Source organism: Bos grunniens, chromosome 8 (assembly GCF_055505025.1).
Source record: "Bos grunniens cultivar Pamir isolate PY7600 chromosome 8, Bosgru_T2T1.0, whole genome shotgun sequence".
NCBI classification, from domain to species: domain Eukaryota; kingdom Metazoa; phylum Chordata; class Mammalia; order Artiodactyla; family Bovidae; genus Bos; species Bos grunniens.
Window position 1 is genome coordinate 88,692,055 of NC_141172.1, and position 17,110 is coordinate 88,709,164.

General features: G+C 44.2%; 1 protein-coding gene across 2 annotated transcripts in view; it reads left to right on the plus strand.

Annotated features, from left to right (window-relative positions):
* SHC3 (SHC adaptor protein 3) overlaps positions 1 to 17,110 on the plus strand; it is a 183,207-nt gene that overhangs the window by 111,161 nt on the left and 54,936 nt on the right. For both annotated transcript variants that reach the window (XM_086414507.1, XM_086414508.1), the window contains 2 exons: positions 995 to 1,048; positions 10,081 to 10,132. In XM_086414507.1, the coding sequence (XP_086270633.1) occupies positions 995 to 1,048; positions 10,081 to 10,132 (106 nt within the window). The remainder of the gene's footprint in view (positions 1 to 994; positions 1,049 to 10,080; positions 10,133 to 17,110) is intronic.

Sequence of the window (17,110 nt, forward strand, 5' to 3'; positions counted from 1 at the left end):
CATTTAAAAATATCTCATTTTATCTTGTAATTCAGTTATAGCTTTGCTTTGAGTTTTACTGGCGCACGATCAGAAAAATCCCTTGGATGGTAGGATTACGGCTCTGTGAATTCTGCCTGCCTGCCTGCTGGCGAGGGCCCGAGGGGGCTGTGCAGAAACAAACTTGGTTATGCTGGGCTGGAGGCAAGAGTACTGTTCCCACCCCCGAAAATTTACCTCAGTGTCACTGCATTGTCTTTGGAAAGATAAAAATAGCAGGGAAGACTTATGTAGCTTTTTAAATTTAGGGCAGCTTCTAATTTGCTCAGTGTCTACTGGATTCCTCTGTATGCTGCAGTTGATAATGCTAATGGAAATTTCCCATTTTAAAATTAACTTGGAACATTCTTGCTGGTTTTTAAATTGATCAATGACAAGAGTGCTGGAGAGGGCATGGATTGTGATCTTGGATGTAAGCTAATTCGTGTGCTCATGATACAAACCAGATGAAGCTGGGGACAACCACATTTCCCTCCCCTCCAGCTATGGGGTCTTTAGACCCATTGTCTTTGGAAACAAACTGCACAGTTTTGGTGTGTAGGTGAGACGTTTTCCTTCTCAAAGAGGCATGGTTATTAAGACCCTCTGTGTTCAGGTCTCAGCTCTGCCTTTTATTAGCTATAGAGCTTTGAGCCAACTGCTTGCTTAGCCCCTGGGGGCCTCAGGCTCTTCATCTGCAAAATGGGATTGCAATAGTTACATACCTCCCAGGGCTGCTGTGAGACATAAATTAGATAATTCTGGCAAAGTAGTTAAATGAACAGCTGATATGCTGTGAAAGTTCACTCGAGGGTATCTATTATTATTACTTTTATAATTGTTCTTTTCATTGGGTACCAATTTTACCAGTTTCCAGGACACCTTATTGATTTGTATCGTCTGTCAACAGTTTGTTCTCCAAGACGTGGGAAGGGTAATAACGGTGCATCTTGGTTTCTTGTTTTCGGCCTGGCAGATTATAGCGAATCATCATATGCAGTCCATCTCCTTCGCCTCCGGGGGAGACCCGGTAAGTACCCCTCGTGTTGTTTTTGCTTGTTTTCGTCAGAGTTGCTGAGAAGGGACCCTGCTTCAAAAGCATGCCTCTTCGAGCCCTGTAAGGAAATTTAACTGTGATACCAGCTATTTCTGCTCCCATTCCATAAGCTCTTCCTATAGTTTTTTTTAGGGGTGACCCATGGCAGCGACCTACTATTAGATTTCATTTCATTAGTCAAAAGCTGTCAGAAGTCTCCGAAGCAGCGGCTTTCTTAAGGGACAGTGACATAGCTCCCTAGTTTTCAAAGTGGCCGCTGTGTGCCTGACTCTGCCGGTCCTGCTTCATGTACGTTTTTCTCTTGGCTCTCCCCCGGAGTTCTCCATTTGGGGATTTTAAGTTTATTCAAAGGCTGTGAATTTACTTACTCTGACTTATTCATGAATATTTGAAACTGGTATTTTTCTCTCCAAATTTAACACTGTCGTCTTTTAATGATTTGTTTTGCCAACAGGGAAGGAGTTGTGGAGAGAGAGGATAGAGAATAGGAGAATGTTCCAGTTTTTGTTGCTTCTTTTATTAAGAAGGTGGCATGACCAGGGAATTTGCTCTCCACATATGGTCAGGAAATCTACAATACAAGGCTAGCATTCAGTTTCAGGGTCAGGAAAACCATTCCTTCCTCAGGCAGGACAGTATTTTTGTTATCCTTATTGTTGTTTGTATTATTTTATCAAATTGTTGGTAGCCAGTGTTCAGATTTTATGTAAGGCTTACTGGTCCAAGATAGCCTGAGTAATCAATGCATTATATTAATTACTTCTTATCCCAAGGCCAGGGACCTTGTCTATTTCTAGCTGGGAAAGGGGATTTTTCCCAGACTCCATGTTTAACTCATATACCTTTCTTCCACACTCCTAGCTGGGTAGCCTGATTGTAAAACTGCTGTTGGCACATTGAAAGCTAAATCAAGGGAGTGATTTCTTCTGCTGGTTCCAGTCTCACATTTCCAAAGGACAGTGTAATCATGACATTGAATATATTCGCTATAGGAAAGCCTGTGCTTGCTGTTCTCTCGCCCACCTGCTGCAGCCTCCATGGAGGTATCACTCCCATCTCCCCAGCATCACTCAGATGCTCCTGCTGGGGAGATACAGGCTGTGTCTTAAGGGTCTGAGACAGAGAGATGCCTGAACCAAGGCCACTGGCAGGAGAGGGACTTGGCCACCCTGCAGATGGCTCTTTGCCCTTAAACCTCTGCTAAAGTGTCACCCTTATGGCAGATAGTGAAGAAGAACTAAAGAGCCTCTTGATGGAAATGAAAGAGGAGAATGAAAAAGTTGGCTTAAAACTCAACATTCAGAAAACTAAGATCATGGCATCTGGTCCCATCACTTCATGGCAAATAGACAGGGAAACAGTGAGAGACTATTTTTGGGGGCTCCAAAATCACTGCAGATGGTGACTGCATCCATGATATTAAAAGACGCTTACTCCTTGGGAGAAAAGTTACAACCAAAGTTACCTAGACAGCATATTAAAAAGCAGAGACATTACTTTCCCAACAAAGTTACGTCTAGTCAAAGCTATGGTTTTTCCCATAGTCATGTATGGATATGAGAGTTGGACTATAAAGAAAGCTGAGCACCGAAGAATTGATGCTTTTGAAATGTGGTGTTGGAGAAGACTCTTGTGAGTCCTTTGAACAGCAAGGAGATCCAACCAGTCCATCCTAAAGGAGATAAGTCCTGAATATTCATTGGAAGGACTGATGCTGAAGCTGAAACTGCAATACTTTAGCCACCTGATGTGAAGAATAGACTCACTTGAAAAGACCCTGATGCTGGGAAACATTGAAGGCGGGAGGAGAAGGGGATGACAGAGGATGAGATGGTTGGATGTCATCATCGACTCAATGGACATGAGTTTGAGTAAATTCCAGGAGTTGGTGATGGACAGGGAGGCTTGGCGTGCTGTGATCCATGAGGTCGCAAAGTGTCGGACACAACTGAGTGAATGAACTGAACTGAAATTGTCACAGAATGACCAAAGCATTATTTCAACATCTTATTCAGTGCGTTTCACTGGCTTTAGCCCTATTTCATTCTTAGGGTCTAATTTTCAGAAGTCTTCCAGGATGCTTTCCTCTTCTTTTTTCCTTTCCTTTCCTTCCTTTATTTTCTTTTCAATCCTTTGATTTTTTACCATTCACTGCAAAATGAAATACCTCATTGAGATGTACGTTTAGAAAGTGGAAGTCTTCCATAATCAAGCCCATCCAAGGAGCACTTCTGAAGATTATATCAAGACATGATTACACACTTATCCTCTACCTGTGCTACACATATACTAGACATATACACATGTCTATACTTACATCTGTAGCCAGGTTTAATTATTTTGCACACATATCTATACTTACATATGTTCGGTTCAGTTCAGTTCAGTTGCTCAGTCGTGTCCGACTCTTTGCAACCCCATGAATCTCAGCACGCCAGGCCTCCCTGTCCATCACCAACTCCTGGAGTTCACTCAAACTCACTGTCCATCGACTCAGTGATGCCATCCAGCCATCTCATCCTCTGTCGTCCCCTTCTCCTCCTGCCCCCAATCCCTCCCAGCATCAGAGTCTTTTCCAATGAGTCAACTCTTCGCATGAGGTGGCCAAGGTACTGGAGTTTCAGCTTTAGCATCAGTCCTTCCAAAGAACACCCAGGACTGATCTCCTTCAGAATGGGCTGGTTGGATCTCCTTGCAGTCCAAGGGACTCTCAAGAGTCTTCTCCAACACCACAGTTCAAAAGCATCAATTCTTTGGCACTCAGCTTTCTTCACAGTCCAATTCTCACATCCATACACGACCACTGGAAAAACCATAGCCTTGACTAGATGGATATTTGTCAGCAAAGTAATGTCTCTGCTTTTGAATATGCATTCTAGGTTGGTCATAACTTTCCTTCCAAGGAGGAAGCGTCTTTTAATTTCATGGCTGCAATGACCATCTGCAGTGATTGTGGAGCCCCAAGAATAAAGTCTGACATTGTTTCTACTGTTTCCCCATCTATTTCCCATGAAGTGATGGGACCAGATGCCATCCATGATCTTCGTTTTCTGAATGTTGAGCTTGAAGCTAACTTTTTCACTCTCTACTTTCACTTTCATCAAGAGGCTTTTGAGTTCCTCTTCACTTTCTGCCATAAGGGTGGTGTCATCTGCATATCTGAGGTTATTGATATTTCTCCCAGCAATCTTGATTCCAGCTTGTGCTTCTTCCAGCCCAGCATTTCTCATGATGTACTCTGCATAGAAATTAAATAAGCAGGGTGACAATATACAGCCTTGATGTACTCCTTTTCCTATTTGGAACCAGTCTGTTGTTCCATGTCCAGTTCTAACTGTTGCTTCCTGACCTGCATACAAATTTCTCAAGAGGCAGGTCAGGTGGTCTGGTATTCCCATCTCTTTCAGAATTTTCCAAAGTTTATTGTGACCCACACTTACATCTGTAACCAGGTCTAATTATTCTGCACTGGCTGTCTACTTGCCTAATGTAATGCTTGGAACCAGTTTCTTAAATTTGGAAGTTGACCCAGTTTGAAAAACAAGAAGCAGAAACACTGAATACCTGCATCAACATCTCCTTTCAAGAACTTGTCTCAAACCTCATCTTCTTTTTTTTTTTTAATTTTATTTTATTTAACTTTACAATATTGTGTTTGTTTTGCCATATATCAAAATGAATCTGCCACAGGTATACATGTGTTTCCCATCCTGAACCCTCCTCTCACCTCTCTCCCCATACCATCCCTCTGGGTCGTCCCAGTACACCAGCCCCAAGCATCCAGTATCGTGCATCAAACCTGGACTGGCGACTCATTTCATATATGATATTATACATGTTTCAATGCCATTCTCCCAAATCATCCCAGCCTCTTCCTCTCCCACAGAGTCCAAAAGACTGTTCTATACATCAGTGTCTCTTTTGCTGTCTCGTATACAGGGTTATTGCTACCATCGTTCTAAATTCCATATATATGCGTTAGTATACTGTATTGGTGTCAAACCTCATCTTCATGATGATATTATGAGAGGAGGTGCAAAGATATGGGAAATGGAAAGTCAAATGCGTTGTCCTTATCCAGGATGCACTAAGATCTGTGAACTATTTTCAATTTTCATCATCAGATCAGATCAGTCACTCAGTCGTGTCCTACTCTTTGCCACCCCATGAATCACAGCACGCCAGGCCTCCCTGTCCATCACCAACTCCCGGAGTTCACTGAGACTCATGTCCATCGAGTCAGTGATGCCATCCAGCCATCTCATTCTCTGTCGTCCCCTTCTCCTCTTGCCCCCAATCCATCATCACCTCTTCTTAAAAAGGGAAACATTTTAGTGACCCCTAAAGTAATTCATAACTTTTAATGTTTTTTCTGATACAAAAAAATGTTATGATTCTAGGGGATAGGAAACCTAGTTACTTTTTAATTTTAAGCAATTCAAATGCATATCACCTTGTGCCTGAGTTCCCATTCCAAATTTACTTGTAACCATTACAGTTGGTCAGATCAGATCAGATCAGATCAGTCGCTCAGTCGTGTCCGACTCTTTGCAACCCAATGAATCGCAGCACACCAGGCCTCCCTGTCCAACACTAACTCCCAGAGTTCACTCAGACTCACAATTCTTATTTCTCTTCCTTGTTCTAATGCTAAGTATGTGTCAAATTTTTGCTTTGTGCCTCAGTTTACTGGGTAAGAATATGGTGTTTTGAAATGTCAAATAAGACAGACTGGAATAGGACAGTATTTGTCTTATTATTATTCATTATAATTGTCTTATTCTTATTCATTATAAGAATAAGATGAATAAGACATACTGTTAATCCTTACAATAAATAGGCATACTACAATTATTATCTACTATTATTAGCAGTTTTAAAAGATCACTAAAAGAATGTCAGAATAATGGTTGGGCTCAGAAAAGCTTGGGAGTGAGAAGACACATGTATAAATACAGAATAAGCACTTGGCAGCTCCATCTTTGGAACTTAGAGTGCTCACGGTATGACTGGGTGATGTCAATGGCATTGTTCGGAATAGCAATACATTTCCCTGCTGTGCCAGAAGTGCATCGTTTTTGGCATCAGAAAGACTGTGTCCTTGGCTTAACCGCTGACCAGCTGAGTGGCAGGGGCACATCAGGTCTCTTGCCTAGTCTTCCTTCCCTAGCTTGGATCCAGCACAGCATTTCTCAGACTGGAGTAAGGATTGAAATAGAAGAATTTCCTTGTATATGCCAGAAGTGTGGACTCTAATTTTGTTATCAAAATATGTGCAAAAATAAATTATGGGTAGACTCCTTTTGTTTACATCTTTTATTGAACTGTAAATCCCAATCAAACTTGGAAGTGCAAATAAACACAGTAAGACTCGACAACATTCAAAGTAAAATTAATTTACTGTGATGCATAAAGTTTTGCTGAAACTAAATCTCTGCTCCCAATGTGACTCTAAAACCGGCCACCATGGTGCTTTTGAGGGCAGCAACTGTACTATCACAGGCATCGGATGACTCACTCTTTCCACTAATTTCTTCTATTCAAGTAAACACTTCAGTCATACATCATTGCGTACAAAAGTGACATTAAATTGCTTCAGGTGGGGCAAAGCCATCTAGTCTGCTTGTTCTTTTCTCTCTAATTCTTTAAAAAATGTGGCACCCAGAAGGTTGGAAACCCCACTGAAAATCTTGGCACTGAAATTGCATGCAGAGCTTGATGACACAGTTGTTGTTCGAATGATCCTGCATTTTCTTGTATTAACTTTTAAGATTCTTATGGAAAGGAAACCATACAAGAGATTCTGGTGATATCTCAAAAGCTGGAGAATATACCTGCCCAAACCCAGCGTTCCATGGATCTCAGATTGAGAAACACTAGTGCTTTCTAGGGTCACTTCTGACATTCACATCTCTTGCACCCAGAAAGGGTGTCTATGATTACAAGCTACAATCCTTATTTTTGCCAAATAGCTTCAGATTCTGAGCAGATCTTCCCTGATGAAACAATAGGAAGCTGTGTTGACTGTTGGTCTCCCACTCCAATTCCCTGGTCAGTCTGTGAATATACCAAAGGAGAGTGGTCTGGGCAGGAAGAGGAAACAGCTTAGCCAGGCTGCATGCTGGAGAATGACCCCAGGCTAGCAGTCCAATATATCAAGAGCTGCTGGAAGCTCTCTCCTTTTTTAGTGAATGGTTGTGAGTTCTGGAGAGTGATTTTTGGAAAAATACCTTGAACCATGAACTCCCTGCCATGGATGATCATACCATGGCATCCTCCACCCCCACCCCCACTCTCCCCCTTTCCCCCTCACATTGGAGGGTTTTCTGGAGTGCTGTAGGGAGAGAAGGGGTTGTCGTCTCTGCCCACAGAGAATCACAATGAAGGAACTCATGACAGTCTTGCAAATGCTGAAAAAAAAAAACAAAAAAACAAATAACCTTGGAGTCCTCTGAAACCATCACATTGGGGAAATACTGGCAACCATGGGGAGAACTTTACCAGTTGCCCCCCTGCCTTGAGAATTTTTTGAATGTTGAAAATATCAACTGTGCAGCAAAGTCTTTCTTTTGCTTTGAAGAATTCAGAGATGGGATTTCCTTGGTGGTCTATTTCAGTTCAGTTCAGTCACTCAGGTATGTCCAACTCTTTGCGACACCATTGACTGCAGCGTGCCAGGCATCCCTGTCCATCACCAACCCCAGAGTTTACTCAAACTCATGTCCATTGAGTCAGTGATGCCATCCAACCATCTCATCCTCTGTCGTCCCCTTCTCCTCCGGTCTTCAATCTTTTCCAGAATCAGGGTCTTTTCAAATAAGTAGCTCTTCGCATCAGGTGGCCAAAGTATTGAAGTTTCAGCTTCAGCATCAGTCCTTCCAATGAATATTCAGGACTGATCTCCTTTAGGATGGACTGGTTGGATCTCCTTGCAGTCCAAGGGACTCTCGAGAGTCTTCTTCAACATCACAGTTCAAAAGCATCAATTCTTCAGTGCTCAGCTTTCTTTATAGTCCACCTCTCACATCCATACATGACCACTGGAAGAACCATAGCCTTGACTAGATGGACCTTTGTGGACAAAGTAATGTCTCTGCTTTTGAATATGCTGTCTAGGTTGGTCATAACTTTTCTCCCAAGGAGTAAGCGTCTTTTAATTTCATGGCTGTAGTCACCATCTGCAGTGATTTTGGAGCCCAGAAATAAAGTCTGCCACTGTTTCCATTGTTTCTCCATCTTGCCATGAAGTGATGAGACCAGATGCCATGATCTTTGTTTTCTGAATGTTGAGCTTTAAGCCAAATTTTTCACTCTCCTCTTTCACTTTCATCAAGAGGCTCTTTAGTTCTTCTTCACTTTCTGCCATAATGGTGGTATCATCTGCATATCTGAGGTTATTAATATTTCTCCCGGCAATCTTGATTTTTCTCATGATGTTCCCTGCATATAAGTTAAATAAGTAGAGTGACAATACACAGCCTTGACGTACTCCTTTGCCTATTTGGAACCAGTCTGTTGTTCCATGCCCAGTTCTAATTGTTGCTTCCTGACCTGCATACAGATTTCTCAAGAGGCAGGTCAAGTGGTCTGGTATTCCCATCTCTTTCAGAATTTCCCACAGCTTATTGTGATCCACACAGTCAAAGGCTTTGGCATAGTCAATAAAGCAGAAATGGATGTTTTTCTGGAACTCTCTTGCTTTTTCGATGATCCAGCAGATGTTGGCAATTTGATCTCTGGTTCCTCTGCCTTTTCTAAATCCAGCTTGAACATCTGGAAGTTCACAGTTCACATATTGTTGAAGCCTGGCTTGGAGAAATGTGAGCATTACTTTACTAGTGTGTGAGATGAGTGCAATTGTGCGGTAGTTTGAGCATTCTTTGGCATTGCTTTTCTTAGGGATTAGGATGAAAACTGACCTTTTCCAGTCCTGTGGGCACTGCTGGTGGTCCAGTGGTTGAGAATTGGCCTGCCAATTCAGGCTTGATCCCTGGTCTGGCAATTGAGCTCATAGGCTTCAGGGCAACTAAGCCCATGTGCTCTAGAGCCTATGCTCCACAACAAGAGAAGCTCCCTTAATGAGAAGCCTGGGGACAGCTAGCGAGTAGCCCTTGCTTGCAGCAACTATAGAAAGCCCACGTGCAGCAATGAAGACCCAGTACAACCAAAAAAAAAAAAAAAGAATTCAGAGAATTGTTGGTTCCTCTGTTTAGAAACTAAAATCCACATGATTGCCTAGGCCACTTCTGAGATCATCAACTACTCTGTGTGCCAAGTAGGTGAATCAGGAAGGGGACTTTATATTTCATGTGTAAGGGGGAGACTTCTCAATAGAATTCAAACTTTGGAAACATCTCAAAAGCATTAAAATCAGTCATTAAGTCATCATATCTCACCCACCCATTAGGGGTATTTGTAACCGATCTTTGAACATCCACTTCTGGTTTTCTGAATGTGGCCCCCAGATCAGCAGCAGCAGCAGCTGCCTGGACGCTTGTCAGAAATGTACATTTTGGGCCCTCAGCTCGGACCTGCACAGCTGGAGACCCTGGGGTGGGGCCCAGCAGTCTGCGCTGTAACAAGCCTTGCGGGGAACTCTTGACATCAGCTCAGATTTGAGCGCCATTGTTGGAGAGCTGATGGCAGTGTTTCTCAGCCCTGGTCCATAATAGAATTATCTGTTTTGCTTTTAAAAATTCTGATGCCCGGGGCCCACATCCACTCTGGTTATATCAGATTATCTGGGAGCTGGGACTCAGCGATCAGTGTTTTTACAACTCCTTGGGTGATCCAACATGTTGAGTACCTGGGCCTTCCAGGTCCTTGCTGCTCGCAGTGTGAGAGCTGTCTGCCGATCTCTGGTGATCCCTGCCCTGCGTACAGTTCGAGATGTGTCCTTTAGCTGGTCTGTCGTTTGGGCTGCTCTTGGTATCTGAGCTGCTGTGTACACGATGCATCTGCTTCCCCCGCAATCAGTGATGTGACATCTCCTTTCTCTTTCACAGGACACAACAGACTATGTTGCGTATGTTGCTAAGGACCCTGTTAATCGCAGAGGTAAGCCGTGTGTGACCTTTGTCATTTCTCATTCACGTGCAGTTGGGCTTAACACTGGATACAAGTTGGTCTTCATGATCTCAGCCCTCTTCACCTGCACGAACAAGTGTTCTCTCGTACTGTCAGTGATAATTGAGTTTTACAGGCAGTGAAGTGTGGCGGCACACCTGGCTGGGTTAGGAGACACTGGATATCTGAGAGTCTGAACCACACATCTGTATAGGAGACGCTGGATATCTGAGAGCCTGAAACACACACCTGTATCCAGACGGCTAGCACTTGGTACACCTGACCTGTGCAAGGCAGCTCCCACTTAGACTCTGAAGGTGGACTCAGTTACACCTGAAGGCTTTACAAGCCGCTGGCCTCCCACCCGACACTGTCTCCTCATTTGTCCACTGTTTCACACTGCTCTGCATGGCCCCGGAGGCCAGTGTCCAAGCTCAGGGCTCTCCTCTTAAACCCTGCAAAAAATGCTAGACACGGGCCTCAGACACAGGCTAGGTAGGGGATTCGAAGGATCAAGTACGTCCCATCCTCATGGACCCTTTATTCCTAGACCTTCCCTTCGTACCCACCATCCCATCTGTTACAAACAGTGGCCCCATCCCTCCTGTGTTAGGCTTGGGCCAGTGGGCTGAGTGAGGAGGGTGCTACGCTTGAATTCCAGGCAGCCGCCAGGTGGCGCACGACTCCAATTGAGAATCATCCATGACACCAGTGGGGCTTGTAACAACGCAAAATGGCCCTTCCCTTCACCACCCATTGGTTCCCCTCCTCCTCCCACCCTCTACCCCAGAAACCAAATAAAATTTCCTAGTTGGCTTTGCAAAATTTTTGTCTGTACACACACACACACACACACACACACACACACACAAACACACTTCTTTTAAAATTTCAACACAGATGTGATTTTGGAATGCTGTTTTCCCACTAACCTTGGGGGAGGAGGATGTGGCAGGCTGCACCACATTCCAGAGTTATACTGGTTGAAGTTCTTCTTTTATTTTTGTTTGTTCCAAGTTAACCTCAAGTAATCCTAGACTTTCTTTTGATATGTTAAATGGTTTCTAAGTCAATGGTTCTTAAAATGAGCTATATTTTAAATCACCTCAGTTCAATTCAGTTCACTTGCTCAGTCGTGTCCGACTCTTTGTGACCCCATGAATCGCAGCACGCCAGGCCTCCCTGTCCATCACCAACTCCTGGAGTTCACCCAGACTCACGTCCATCGAGTCAGTGATGCCATCCAGCCATCTCATCCTCTGTCGGCCCCTTCTCCTCCTGCCCCCAATCCCTCCCAGCATTAGAGTCTTTTCCAATGAGTCAACTCTTCGAATGAGGTGGCCAAAGTACTGGAGTTTCAGCTTTAGCATCATTCCTTCCAAAGAAATCCCAGGGCTGATCTCCTTCAGAATTGCCTGGTTGGATCTCCTTGCAGTCCAAGGGACTCTCAAGAGTCTTCTCCAACACCACAGTTCAAAATCATCAATTCTTTGGCACTCAGCTTTCTTCACAGTCCAATTCTCACATCCATACACGACCACTGGAAAAACCATAGCCTTGACTAGATGGACCTTTCTTGGCAAAGTAATGTTGCTGCTTTTGAATATGCATTCTATTTTCTTCCAAGGAGTAAGCGTCTTTTAATTTCATGGCTGCAATCACCATCTGCAGTGATTTTGAAGCCCCCCAAAATAAAGTCTGACACTGTTTCCACTGTTTCCCCATCTATTTCCCATGAAGTGATGGGACCAGATGCCATGATCTTCGTTTTCTGAATGTTGAGCTTTAAGCCAACTCTTTCACTGTCCACTTTCACTTTCATCAAGAGGCTTTTGAGTTCCTCTTCACTTTCTGCCATAAGGGTGGTGTCATCTGCATATCTGAGGTTATTGATATTTCTCCCAGCAATCTTGATTCCAGCTTGTGCTTCTTCCAGCCCAGCATTTCTCATGATGTACTCTGCATAGAAGTTAAATAAGCAGGGTGACAATATACAGCCTTGATGTACTCCTTTTCCTATTTGGAACCAGTCTGTTGTTCCATGTCCAGTTCTAACTGTTGCTTCCTGACCTGCATATAGGTTTCTCAAGAGGCAGGTCAGGTGGTCTGGTATTCCCATCTCTTTCAGAATTTTCCACAGTTTATTGTGATCCACAGTCAAAGGCTTTGGCATAGTCAATAAAGCAGAAATAGATGTTTTTCTGGAACTCTCTTGCTTTTTCAACGATCCAGCAGATGTTGGCAATTTGATCTCTGGTTCCTCTGCCTTTTCTAAAACTAGCTTGAACATCTGGAAGCTCACGGTTCACATATTGCTGAAGCCTGGCTTGAAGAATTTTGAGCATTATTTTACTAGAGTGTGAGATGAGTGCAATTGTGCAGTTGTTTGAGAATTCTTTGGCATTGCCTTTCTTTGGGATTGGAATGAAAACTGACCTTTTCCAGTCCTGTGGCCACTGCTGAGTTTTCCAAATTTGCTGGCATATTGAGTGCAGCACTTTCACAGCATCATCTTTCAGGATTTGAAATAGCTCAACTGGAATTCCATCACCTCCACTAGCTTTGTTCGTAGTGATGCTTTCTAAGGCCCACTGGACTTCACATTCCAGGATGTCTGGTTCTAGGTGAGTGATCACACCATTGTGATTATCTGGGTCGTGAAGATCTTTTTTGTACAGTTCTTCTGTGTATTCTTGCCACCTCTTCTTAATATCTTCTGCTTCTGTTAAGTCCATACCATTTCTGTCCTTTATCGAGCCCATCTTTGCATGAAATTTTCCCTTGGTATCTCTGATTTTCTTGAAGAGATCTCTCGTCTTTCCCATTCTAGTTGTTTTCCTCTATTTCTTTGCATTGATCGCTGAAGAAGGCTTTCTTATCTCTTCTTGCTATTCTTTGGAACTCTGCATTCAGGTGTTTATATCTTTCCTTTTCTCCTTTGCTTTTCGCTTCTCTTCTTTCCTCAGCTATTTGTAAGGCCTCCTCAGACAGCCATTTAGCTTTTTTGCATTTCTTTTCCACGGGGATGGTCTTGATCCCTGTCTCCTGTACAATGTCACGAACCTCATTCCATAGTTCATCAGGCACTCTATCTATCAGATCTAGTCCCTTAAATCTATTTCTCACTTCCACTGTATAATCATAAGGGATTTGATTTAAGTCATACCTGAAGGGTCTAGTGGTTTTCCCTACTTTCTTCAATTTAAGTCTGAATTTGGCAATAAGGAGTTCATGATCTGAGCCACAGTCAGCTTCTGGTCTTGTTTTTGTTGACTGTATAGAGCTTCTCCATCTTTGGCTGCAAAGAATATAATCAATCTGATTTCAGTGCTGACCATCACCTAGGGAGTTTTAAAAATCCCAGTGCTCAGACCTCAAAGCAGTGGTGCCCATGCTCAGTCAAGGCTGTGAAATCAGGCTCTAGGGACAGACCCTGAAGGAATATAACCCCATGCAATTTGACTTAGGGCCATAGACACATACAAGCTATTGTCTTGTTTCACAGGCAGAAACCAGCAGTGCCTTCTGCCCACAGTGCCTTTTCAAAGTCATGGAAATCAGGATATATTTCACATGCGTGTTGGTTTCTAGACCAGCTCCCCCATGGGACCCATGTGCAGTGCTAGTGTGAAGACAGATGCCAGACCTCTGTGCTATGCTGCTGGTGCTTTGATGGTACCATCAGCCAAGTGGTCCTTTGATGCTTTGTGGGAGATGTTCACTCTTTCTTTCCAGTTATTTGTTGTCTGTAATACAGCTTTGTGGGTTAAAGACCATCATTTTAAAAGTATTTTTTGATATACTGTGTCACGAGTCCAGGCAGGGCTCAGTTGGCCAATTTTTCTGCTCTATGTGGCATCAGTGGGGTCTTGGGTGGTCTTTGGCTGGTAGCTGGCCTGGTCTAGAAGGGCCAGATTGATTTCACGTCCATGCCTCATACGTTGGCAGGAAGGACTAGAAGTCTAAGCCAGCAGGGTCCTCCTCTCTCTGCATGGAGTCTCAGGGTCCCTCCAGATGGTTCCTCCATCAGAGAAGTAGGACGTCCCATGTAGCAACTCTGGGCTCCATGATGCCAATGTGGACACATCCAGTGGAAGGCCAGGCATGGCTCCACCTCTGTCATAGTTTACCAGTCAAAGCAGTCCTAGCCAGCTCAGATTCAGGGGACAAGGGAACCAGACCTGCCCTCTGACAGGAATTTGTGGCTTTCTTTATCCATCACATCTCTGTCCCCACCCCTGCCACCCCTGCGAACACACACATACAGGGAGCTACAGCCTTCTGTGAAGCAGTAAGTGAAGGCAGGAGGGCTGCATGAGCCCAGCTATGAACAGTATCTCAGAGTCGGCTTTGCCTTCATCCCATGTATGTCCACCCCACCACTACCTCCTTGCATAAGATGCTGGTGGAGGGCTCCTCTTGTTGCCCTGTTCTTCTTCCTCCTCCTGGAATTTAACTTCCAGTAAGAGAGTTTAATTTAGTAAGAATGGCCTCTGACATGCAGGAGTCGTATTAGCAAGGTATTCTGGGAGTAAGTGTTCTTATTTGGACTCTTAGATAGCCAACTCCTCACACAGTGGCCCCAGTCGATATGCTAGGGGAAGCCTTGTAGCCTTGTGGTTCCCTGGCTGCCGGCAGAGCTCCTTAGAATGAACAGACATCTGGTTCCACATCTGGAACTCAGAAAGTCTTCTGTCAAAATCCTACAGAGATGAATCAGAATCCCTCACCATTATCATTCATCTTTTCCACATTGATTCCTGCTTATACATTCCTGTGTGTGTTTTCGTTAATCTAGAAGTATTTATGGACCAGCATCTATATTTTTCTCTTGAGTATCAAGAGTCCATGGCTTATCTAATTAATCTGGTGGAAGAGCAAAGGATCTCTGACCCAAGTCATTAAGTTCTATGGTAACCACCACTACCATCTCGAGGAGATAAGCATTGCAAATGAGCAAGTTTCACGAAGTCGGAAACTTACCTTTGAAAGGCAAAGCCAACCAGGAAGGAGGCCTGGAAGGTAACTCCTGATATATGTAGGATCAAACTCTCAACAAAGCAGGCTTTGCAGGATCCTAACATACCATTTTCACAATGGAATTTGGATTATGACACAATGACTCCCATCCCCTGCAACCTAATGTCTTTTGGTTCAGGATGGACTGTCTGGGTCACAAAAGTAGCTAAAAGATAATGTTCTGCTTAGACATATGGCTGCCTGCAGGTGGCTTGTATTCCTATAACCTATAAGCACAGAAGCATCCCTGTTCAGGCACCTGCTAGAGCTCCTGAACTTGCTGTAGAATGTCCTGTGGTGTTGACCTGATGGCAGAGAGCCCTCTGTTCAGCTTGTATAGCTTCTAATCCCAGGGTTAGAGGTTGCTTTTCCCCCAGGGTTTCCTGAATAAGGGGAAATGTGGTGAATGGGCTCGAGAGGGAAGTCCCCCGTGGACTGCTGCTCACACAACCACACTTCCTTCTTCAGGCTGCTCTATTAGCTCACGGTCATTTCAACCCTGAATTTAGGGTTCCTCTGGCTTTGGACCAGAGGCCCCAGAAGGTAACTTTGTAGGTTACCTTAACTTTGTAGGTCCCAGAAAGTAACTTTCTGGTAGAACCTCACAGAGTATGTACTCCTTAAATAATAGAGCACTTCCTTCGACTTTTCCTTCCCTAGAAGCAAAACCTCATCACCTCATTTTAGGTGAAAGCAATGATTTGATTTGTTTAAGCCAGGAGGTTAAATTTCATCAAATAACTCTGTGGTGGGAGGTTAATTTTCCTGTGGGAGAATGATTAGGTTGTTGTTTCCCTTATCTGGCTATTGTCAACAGTGTTTTTTTTTTACAAACAAGCCAACCTCTGGGCTTTAAATATGCTGTGCAGAAGACCCTGAATATTTCTGCCTAGCCCAGAAAGTCAGACTTTCAGACTCTGGCTGAAAGTCAGACTTGTACCAGCCTGTTGCGCATCTCTGCTCACAAGTCTCCTAGGCCCCCCGCTGTGATAAGCCATGAGCTAAGTCTTTCCTCCCTCCATAGAGCTTTTCTCACTCGTCACGATGTGAGCTGATCCTGGTCTATCTGCTGTCTTGTTTCCTATGATTTTCTCCCACCTCCACTCCAGCTCCACTCCTTTATGGCTCATCCTTGAACCTGCCTCAGGGCCTTTGCACCTGTTAACCCCATGCCTGTGACATTGTTACACTAGACCTTCCCATGGTTCACTCCCTGACTTCCTCTGGGCTTCTTCTGTGACATCACCTCCTAGGTCACCTTCCCTGGTCATCCTATATTTTATCCTATACTTCTGCTGCTGCTAAGTCACTTTAGTCGTGTCCAACTCTGTATGACCCCATAGACGGCAGCCCACCAGGCTCCCCCATCCCTGGGATTCTCCAGGCAAGAACACTGGAGTGGGTTACCATTTTGTTCTCCAATGCATGAAAGTGAAAAGTAAAGTGAAGTCGCTCAGTCGTGTCTGACTCATAGCGACCCCATGGACTGCAGCCTACCAGGCGCCTCCGTCCATGAGATTTTCCAGGCAAGAGTACTGGAGTGGGGTGCCATTGCCTTCTCCATTATCCTATACTGTCATCCTTAATTTACATTTACATTATTGTCTTTATGGTTGTATTGGTTTTCTGTGACTGTGCTGTGCTTAGTCGCTCGGTTGTGTCCAACTCTTTGTGGCCCCATGGATTGTAGCCCGTCACATGGACTGTAGCCTGCTAGGCTCCTCTGTCCATGGGATTCTCCAGGCAAGAATACTGGAGTGGATTGCCATTTCCTCCTCCAGACGATCTTCCCAACCCAGGGATGAAACCCAGGTCTCCTGCATTGTAGACAGATTCTTTACCATCTGTGCCACCAGGGAAGCCCAGAAATACTGGAGTGGGTAGCCTGTCCCTTCTCCAGGGAATCTTCCTGACCCAGGAATTGAAATGGGGTCTCCTGCATTACAGGTG